At 41.9% G+C, this 9,679-nt stretch overlaps 1 protein-coding gene across 1 annotated transcript in view; it reads right to left on the bottom strand.

Moving 5' to 3' along the window:
- RTF1 (RTF1 homolog, Paf1/RNA polymerase II complex component) overlaps positions 1–9,679 on the bottom strand; it is a 41,212-nt gene that overhangs the window by 11,600 nt on the left and 19,933 nt on the right. Inside the window, exons 3-4 of the mRNA XM_081831848.1 lie at positions 1,987–2,134; positions 997–1,201 (exon numbers count right to left, since the gene is read on the bottom strand). Of these exons, the coding sequence (XP_081687974.1) occupies positions 997–1,201; positions 1,987–2,134 (353 nt within the window). The remainder of the gene's footprint in view (positions 1–996; positions 1,202–1,986; positions 2,135–9,679) is intronic.

Below are 9,679 nucleotides of genomic sequence, written 5' to 3'. Positions count from 1 at the left end.
TGAGCCACCCAGGATTCCCTACTCTGTGATTTTATCACGGGGCCCTATTGGCCTTATATAAGGATCTCGTGGGGCGCCTGGGTGGCTCAATCATTGAGCGTCTGCCTTCGGCTCAGGTCAGGATCCCAGGGTCCTGGGATCGAGCCCCACATCGGGCTCCCTGCTCGGCAGGAAGCCTGCTTCTCCCTCTCCCACTCCCCCTGCTTGCATTCCCTCTCTCGCTGTGTCTCTCTCTGTCAAATAAAATACAATCTTTAAAAAAAAAAAGAATCTCGTTAAGCTCGCCACTGTTCAGAAATACCAATTTTAAGCCATCCTTAACTATCTGGCAACTCCAGCACAGTTTCTTCAGTCCTGTTTGTTCCAACATAGGTAACCTTGAAAGCATTTATAATCAAAACAAATGTCTATTACTTGCTGCTGACTGAAAGTCAGACATTCTTGTTCAGGATAACTAACTATACTTAATATGGTCTCCAAAAGGGACAGATTTCCAAATGAAATGGAACTAACTGTGGTCAGAGAAAATTCTATTTTTCTTTCATGTTATTAGTTAGGTAGAAAAGGCTCCTAGTTCTGAGGACTATTTTATTTCTAGAGACAACAAACACGTTTATTTTTACTGTGAAATTATGTTATGAGATAAGGAAGAACTCATGATCCCAGGGTCCTGGGATCAAGCCCTACATCGGGCTCCTTGCTCAGTGTGGAGTCTACTTGTCCCTCTCCCTCTACCTGCCGCTCCCCCTGCCTGTGCTCTGTCAAACAAATAAATAAAACCTTAAAAAAAAAAAAGGAAAAAAAAATACTGAAGCAGCTTTTGACTATCAAAAGGCAATTTAACATTTGAGTTTTCAAAAAAAAAAAAAATACAAAAACTATGCTGGAAGGATAGTCAGATACTTATCTCAGAGATTATGAGAAGTTCTAAGTCCTGAATTCTGGGAAGACAGGGCTCCAAATATGAGTTTTATTATTAAGGAATTACAACCTTACCTTTTTTTCAACACCTCCCTCTTCTCTATGCGGTTGAACAGTTCTTGTTCTCTCTCCTTCTCTGTCATCTGCTCCAGACGGGCCCGGTCTTCCTCATCGCCCATGAGGTCTTCTCCATAGCCATCATGGAACTCTTCATCTTCTGAGGAAGAGTCTGAATCTGAACTGGAGGAGGAGCTGTTGCTGTCAGAATCTGACACCTCACCTACAACAGGGCCCAAACACAAGATTAGCCTATGCTACAGAAGACTGAGGCCATAGAGATGACCCCACAGTGTTGATAATCATTGCCACCCCCCCCCTTTTATTGAAGTAAGCTCTATGCCCAATACAGGGCCTAAATTCGTGACTCTGAGATCAAGACCTGAGCTGAGATCAAGAGTCAGATGTTCAACTGACTGAGCCACCCAGGTGCTCCTAAGACTCATAATTCTTAAGTAAATCAGTTATCACCATGAAGGTTGAAAAATGGTGATTTTCAATAATTTCTTCTATATTTATTAGTTGGCATTTAAAATATTCAATGTTTTAATGAGTCATTACACTGGTGAATTCTCAATGGAACTGGATCATGATAGGATAAAGGGTGATGGAAAAAATGAGTATTAAGTTAAACTAGCAATTTAATAAGAATTTACTTAACTCAATTTGACCTAACATTCACAGGCAATGTGCTTAAATTTGACCTAACATTCACAGGCAATGTGCTTAAAACCAGGTTTGGCCAATTCTATACAGGCCAGTTTGCACATAAATGTTATTTCTTAAAAGAAATGTAAGGTGTATCATTCTAGTCTCGGAACCAGTTCACTTTCATTCCAGTGTCAGCAAAAGTTCTGGAACTGGTTTCAAAATAAGAACATTTTTTCACTGAGTTTTGTATCTGGTTCAAGGATTTTCCTCCTCAGCCAGACCATGCATGTGTAACCAAGAAAAAGGAAAGAGAATACACTCAGGGTAAAGTGAGTTGAGACTCTAATGCAGGCTCACCTTCCTCAGGGGCTGAGCTCTCAGCAGAACTGTCTTTATCTGAACTGCCTGAGGAAGCAGTTTTGTTGGCTTGTTTCTTCATGGTTCCTTTCTTCTCTATTTTTCTGGCCTTGCCTTTCTTCTTATTTTTATTGCTCCCAAATGTCCACTACAAGGAGAAAAGAAAAAGGAAAACTAAAACAGGGACTTTATTGGGAAAAGCTGGAAGAGTCAAGAGTCGAGTCTCTGATATTCATCAAAATGATTACAGGAGTCTCTACGGCTTTCAACCCAAAACAAATATACTGTATACGAAGAAAGATGGATTTTTTTCCAAACCTTGCTTAAAATTTCCTAAGTTCCAGTTTGCAATTTCTTAGAGATGGTAGATAATGGATATAACAAAGATAAAATTTAAATAATGTACGTTTTATCACAACGGGAAAACAAAGATATGAACCTTACAACAAGTCAACTGAGCTAACTCAGTTGGTACAGAACATAGCTTCTAATGTTTCTTGTGGCATAAAGGGCAGTCATGGCTAGAGGTTGGTATGACTGGGTTTCAATACACAGAGGATGGTTTAGTTCTGGAGTGGGTCCCAGGAAGGCAGGGAATAAAGCTTGTTAGCAGGAGAAAGCTGCAGAAAGCACAGGGAGAAAGGATGAAGGCCAATCCCTGGCACAGATCGTAGCGCTGGTACCAACCGCAAGGAGGCAGAGAGTAAACTATATTATTAAATATATATACGTGTGTGCATCTTTTTTTTTTTAATCTGCGTATGTTAACACTACAACATAATGTTTAAATTGGATCATAAAAAGGAGATCCTAAAGACATAAGAAGCTTGCAATCTGGATTAACAAATAACAGGCAGGCAATACACAGTCACCTCAAGGCCAATAAAATTGTCTCCATCAAGCACTTTAATTATAAAAATGAAACACTATATGGTTGTTTTAAAAATTCATAAGAACTATTTGGTTAGGGGCGCCTGGGTGGCTCAGTCGTTAAGTGTCTGCCTTCGGCTCAGGTCATGATCCCGGGGTCCTGGGATCGAGCCCCGCATCGGGCTCCCTGCTCTGGAGGGAAGCCTGCTTCTCCCTCTCCCACTCCCCCTGCTTGTGTTCCCTCTCTCGCTGTATCTATCTCTGTCAAATGAATAAATAAAATCTTAAAAAAAACACAACTATTTGGTTATATTGGGGTGCCTGGGTAGTGCAGTGGGTTAAGCATCCAACTCTTAGTTTCGGCTCAGGTCATGATCTCAGGGTTGTGGGATCAAGCCCTGTGCTGGGCTCCACCCAGCACAGAGGGGGCTTAAGCCTCTTTCTCTTTCTCCCTCTCCCTCTGCCCCTCATCCCCCTCAAATAAATAAATAAAGCTTAAAAAAAAAAAAAAGACTGTTAAAAACTATTTGGTCATATTAAACCATACCTCATTTGATAGTTTAACTTGCCAATTTTAGGAGGATGATTTTAGGGGAAAAATACTTTACTTGGGAGCTTTATTTTATGTACCACAAAAAATAATCATTTTTCTAGCATCACATTGAATTACAGATTTAGTATTAACAGAAAATTTCTACATCTACTATTTAACAAAAGTACAAAGTCTTTGTTACTCCTATAATGTGATCATAAATTGATTTCCTACCTCACAATAGTTAAGATCAGAAGTAAATTTATTTTGGGGGTATTTTTGGGGGGTGGTGGAGGGGTAGTTCTGGTGGAGTTTCCATCTTAGAAAGGTCGTTATGAGCTACTCTTAAAAGCCCACAGTCTGCCAGATTAAAGTACTGAAAAATCAAAGAATTAAAATCCCTTTCACATTTTAATTTACTGTTATTTTTTTTAAAAATTTGAGAGAGAGAGAAAAAGTGAGAGGAGAGTGTGCACACGTGCACACACTTGAGCAGGGGGAGGGGCAGAGAGAGAGAGAGAGATAAGCAGACTCCCTGCTAAGCAGGGAGCCTGATGCGGGGCTCGATCCCAGGACCCTGAGATCATGACCTGAGCTGAAACCAAGAGTCGGACGCTTAACCAACTGAGCCACCCAGCCGCCCCTACTCTTGGTTATTTTAATTGCCACTTATTTTTGTACTTACGAGCTAGGAAGAAGGGAAAAGTGAAAAAAAAAAAGTCACATGTTCAAGAATGATATATTAAATGAGTAAAGAGCAACTTTTCTTTATTAAGTGAATTTACCCCTCAAACTTTAACATTTCAACACCTAGATTATTTAGTAAGAAATGCCAATGCTTCTCCTCTAAAGTCTACTTTTTTTTTTTTTTTAAGATTTTATTTATTTATGGGCGCCTGGGTGGCTCAGTCATTAAGCGTCTGCCTTCGGCTCAGGTCATGATCCCGGGGTCCTGGGATCGAGTCCCGCATCGGGCTCCCTGCTAGGCGGGGAGCCTGCTTCTCCCTCTGCCTCTGCCTCTCTCTCTCTCTCTGACTCTCATGAATAAATAAATAAAACATTAAAAAAAAGATTTTATTTATTTATTTGAGAGAGAGAGAGATAGCGAGAGCAGGAACACAAGCAGGGGTAGTGGGAGAGGGAGAAGCAGGCTTCCCGCGGAGTAGGGAGCCTGATGGGCTTGATCCCAGGACACCGGGATCATGACCTGAGCCGAAGGCAGACACTTAACGACTGATCTACCCAGGCGCCCCTAAAGCCTACTTTTCAACCATTTCAAACTTTAATCACTCAAGGAAGATAATTTTTAGGTCAGTTTGAAAGAATCCAAAAAAGGCCAATGGGTTCAGTATCTTAGTCAACTGAGCTAAAATGTATCAGCTTCCCATGCTGACAATACACATATTTCTACAGGCAATAATGTATAAAACACCTTTTGTATGGGCTTTGGTTACAAGAAATAGCACAACTACACACATAATAAGTAGTCAATAGTTACTGGTTGGTTATGAAACCTCTTCCAAACAGTGTGTCTTGGCCCTTGGCATTTCTACCAATGGGAATATGAAGAGGCCGAGAGGGTAAAGATTGAGCTACCAGGGTCACATGTGTGTTAAGAGTGGCTAGGTCTATTTCTGCCTACAGGTTGCAGTTTCTCGTGTGCAACAGAGTCAATTCTGAACTCCCCAGAAGGGGGAAAAAGTTTCTCTGAGAGCAAAAAAGGTGAATGTTAAATCAGGTCACACAGGTGAGTCGAATTCAGGATGTGCCAGGAAGCTCCTGGGCTTCCTTATCCTTCCCCCCTCTAGCTGCTTCGATCTGCCACTGCCTGAGCCTAGCAACTGTCCCTCATTTGCAGTCTATGCTATTTATCCCTTGGGGGAGAAGGAGGAAAGATAAGAGTAAAAACAGAAGAACATAAAATGTTTCGACTTCACAAGGGCTTTCCTGGCTAAATCTGAGTGGGAAGGGAACCTCATTTTTTTCCTTCTAGCAATTTCAAAAGAAATGAGACAATAAAACCACCTTCATCTCCCGTGACACTGACTCAATAGGGTCTGTCATGCCACTGACAACCAGCGTCACATATACGTGACAGGGTTTTAGGGGAATTGTACGTACATGACTTTACTTTAAAACACAAAATCTTGGGGCACCTGGGTGGCTCAGTCGGTTAAGTGACTGACTCGATTCCATCTCAGGTCATCATCTCAGGATTGTGAGACTGAGCCCTGCAACAGGCTCTAAAAGACTCCGTGCTCAGCAGGGAAGCTGCTGGAGATTCTCCGCCCCTCCCCTGCCTCATGCTCTCTCTCTCTAAAATAAAAATATATAAGTAAATCTTTTAGAAAGTAAAAAAGTAAAAAATACGAATTCTTATGAATATGCCTTTCAGTACTGAGAAGCTGGATTAAGCTGTTTGTATATTTACTTTCTAAAAAAGTATCTTATTTTTGATACAACTTTAAAATCGAATTTTAAAAACAATATATGCTCATTATATGAATCTTTGAAAACATACGAAAGTATTTTTAAAGTTTAAAAAAAAATCACTTGGGGATGCTGGGTGGCACAGATGGTTAAGCGTCCGACTCTTGGTTTCGGCTCAGGTGGTGATCTCAGGGTTGTGAGATCAGGCCCCATGACAGACTCCATGCTCAGCGCAGTCTACTTGAGATTCTCTCTCCCTCTGCCCCTCCTGCTCATGCTCTCTCTCTAAAATAAATAAATCTTAAAAAAAAAAATTACTTGTATTTCACCACCCAAAGATAAATAATCACTTAAAATGCGGGGGCCAGTCTATTATTTATGTATTATTAATATACAGAAAGACAATCAAATGAGTTCCAATCATCTTCCAAAGATTTTTTTTTTCCTGGAGAATAGATCACATTTGTTTTTTGTTTATTTTATTCTATTTTGATTCCAGTATAGTTAACATACAGTGTTATATTAGTCGCAGATCACATTTGTCATATTTGACTTTTACTCCCATAAACTACAGGTTCCTGAATGTTTTTGGTCTAAGCACCTATTTGAAATATTTGTCCAGCATCTCTTCTCCCAAGATCACAGTCTCTGATAAACCATAAAGGACAGGGTCAAAGCTTATGGCAGGTAACATCAATACAGAAATATCTTAATCCAGTTCTACAGCCCAGAGGTTGCTCCCCTGTCCCTGCAAAAGACTTACTCTGTTGACTCTAAGACAGAAGGTAAATGAATCCTTCTTTCATTGCCAGAGTGTGGTAGTAAATGGAGTCTAAAGAATAAAGGACAGGATTAAAGGAATACACTCTTAGGCTTTCCCCATCCAGCAGAGAGTACAGGAAATGACCCAGCATTTTATTTTTTATTTTTTTAAAGACTTATTTTAGAGAGGGAAAGAGTATGTGTGCGCAAGGGCGAGTGGGAGGAGGGGCAGAGGGAGAGGACCTTCAAGCAGACTCCCTGCTGAGCACGGAGCCCCAGGCGGCGCTCCATCTCAGGACCTGTGAGATCATGACCTGAGCTGAAACCAAGACCAAGAGCCAGGCACTTCATCGACTGCGCCACCCAGGCGCCCCTGACTGGCATTTTAAAATGTGTTTTGGGAACCGTGACTCTACTGAAAGGCAGGCTCTGCTGTGACTGTGGATGTGGCACACGGAAGGCAAGCATGAAAAGGTAAATGCCTGCTGATGGGCATCTGAGTACAAAGGCCTGAACGTCCCCAGTGAGAGCTGCTCAAAAACAATGTGGGAAAGGGCAAGGATGCGTTGCCAGTCAGGAGCGTCACACACATGACTACCTGTTCGCGCAGGACTTCTATGCGGAGGCAGGCCCACACTCACCATCAGGGAAGCGTCATGTAGACAAGCAGCTAAGAAAACCTCAAACAGAGACTGGAAAGAAGATGCATTCTTCACTACTGAATTAAAATGAGCACTTTGACTCTCGCTGATGTAACAGATCCTATAACGGGCAGCATGATCTAATGATACAAGGAGGGTTAGTACCACACAACCCTGTACCAGCTTTAGTGTGTGGGGGTGGTGTAGGCCGGGCCTACTCAGGGAAGCAGCTGACAGACGGGAGGAACACGGGGTGGCAAGTGGTTGTTCTGGACTTGGGTAGTATTGAGATGCAGGATTTTGAACATCCTGAGGCAGAAACGTCAAGATTTCAGAGAGGGTATTTCTAATGGGCAAGGAAGATCATATTCGAGGTCTCAGGATCCAGAGTAGAAACCACAGCAGGGCAATTACTCTGAAATGAATTTACAAGTAAAATGAAATACATTGCCGAGGTTAGTAGTGTTCAAGAACAGCTGGGCTAGTGATAAATCACGCTGGGATCAGGGGTTAAAAGAACTGGAATACAGCCCAAGCCCTCCACCTGAGAGGGTTACCTTATCTGTAAAGTAGGAATAATAATACTACCTTGACCACCTATCAGGGTAGTTTGAGACTCAAAGGAGACAGAATAGAAGTACACAGAGCACATCAGAAACCATGAAGTTCTATATAAAGGCAGGATATTCTTTATGATGGGAAAAGGAAATCAGAACTTCTATTAGCCTGTTTTAATACCATTTCTGAAATAGGGGAGTCCAGACGATCTCTATGACCCCTCGGATTTTTTTTTTTTTTTTAAGATTTTATTTATTTGAGAGAGAGAATGAGAGAGAGAGAGCACATGAGAGTGGGGGGGTCAGAGGGAGAAGCAGACTCCCCGCCGAGCAGGGAGCCCGATGCGGGACTTGATCCTGGGACTCCGGGATCATGACCTGAGCCGAAGGTAGTCGCTTAACCAACTGAGCCACCCAGACGCCCGACCCCTTGGATTTCTAAAGTAGGATTCTTCATGAAGTGGTATACTAAGTCGAAGCAACTATCAAAAGGATTCTGTAGTCATCATTCTAGACCCTAACAGTGGCCAGCAAAGAGGTATGTGGGGAGGACATGGTTCCTGATTATGTTTTTTTCTTTTTTTTTTTAAAGACTTTATTTATTTATTTGAGAGAGAATGAGAGAGAGAGAGAGCACACAAGAGGGGGGAGGGTCAGAGGGAGAAGCAGACTCTCCGCTAAGCAGGGAGCCCGATGTGGGACTCGATCCCGGGACTCCAGGATCATGACCCGAGCCGAAGGCAGTCGCCCAACCAACTGAGCCACCCAGGCGTCCCTGATTATGTTTTTTCCCCCGAAGGTAGAAAAGGGTCAGCGGAGTTGAAGAGTAAATGCAATTTAACAGAATATTAAAGAGTATGAAGGATAGCTAAAGGACATGAAGGGTAGCTCAGCTTTCTTTTTCCTTCTACTGTGTAATTAGAGTACAAAAGATACTACTGTATTCTGTAATCAGACAATCACATATATTTAACTGGAAAACAAACAGAATCCCTACATTCAGTCATAAAAGCTTGCAGCCTGATTATGGAGACAAAACCAGAAGTGAAACAGCAGTCATACAAAAAAATGTAAAAAAAATCAGTACCTCCATTCCACTGCTTGGTGGAAGTGTCAGAATGTAAACAAGTTTGAGCAAGTGGTCCACGAAAATCACTTCGTTTTTTTCCAAATTCTTATGATGAGATTTTATGGTGTCTAGATAAATGAGGTGCTACTGTATGGTTATCTACATAGCCAAGAACCAAGATGTTAAAAAAAAAAAAAAAAGGCTTGTAAGCAATCCACATAGCTGTTGCTAAAATCAAGTACTAATGCAGAGTATTCTGACCTAAACTGTAGCGGGTCACCTGGGTTCCTGACCCCCGAGATCATATGCAGGAAGTTGGGAGTAGAAAGACTACCAAAAGAGGAGAACAGGGGCGCCTGGGTGGCTCAGTCGTTAAGCGTCTGCCTTCGGCTCAGGTCATGATCCCAGGGTCCTGGGATCGAGCCCCGCATCGGGCTCCCTGCTTGGCGGGAGGCCTGCTTCTCCCTCTCCCACTCCCCCTGCCTGTGTTCCCTCTCTCGCTGTGTCTCTCTCTGTCAAATAAATAAATAAAATCTTTAAAAAAAAAAAAAATAAATAAAATAAAATAAAAAAGAGGAGAACAATGGCCACTTCTTATAAACATTCACAGAGGAGAAAGGTGTAAAATGCACTACACACAGCTCAATATTCTGGAAGTCCTTATTTCACAATACAAGAACTGCCATTCATAATCATGACTAAATCAGCAAGAAAAACAACCATATATAATAATATCTATCAAAAAATTTTCCAACTACAATGATTTTCTAGATTTTCAAAGATTTAGGGGGCACCTGGGTGGCTCAGTTGGTTAAGCGACTGCCTTCGGTTC

Source organism: Leptonychotes weddellii, chromosome 9 (assembly GCF_054177405.1).
Source record: "Leptonychotes weddellii isolate Sample4059 chromosome 9, ASM5417740v2, whole genome shotgun sequence".
Classification (NCBI taxonomy): domain Eukaryota; kingdom Metazoa; phylum Chordata; class Mammalia; order Carnivora; family Phocidae; genus Leptonychotes; species Leptonychotes weddellii.
This window is presented reverse-complemented; position numbering and strand designations above follow the sequence as displayed.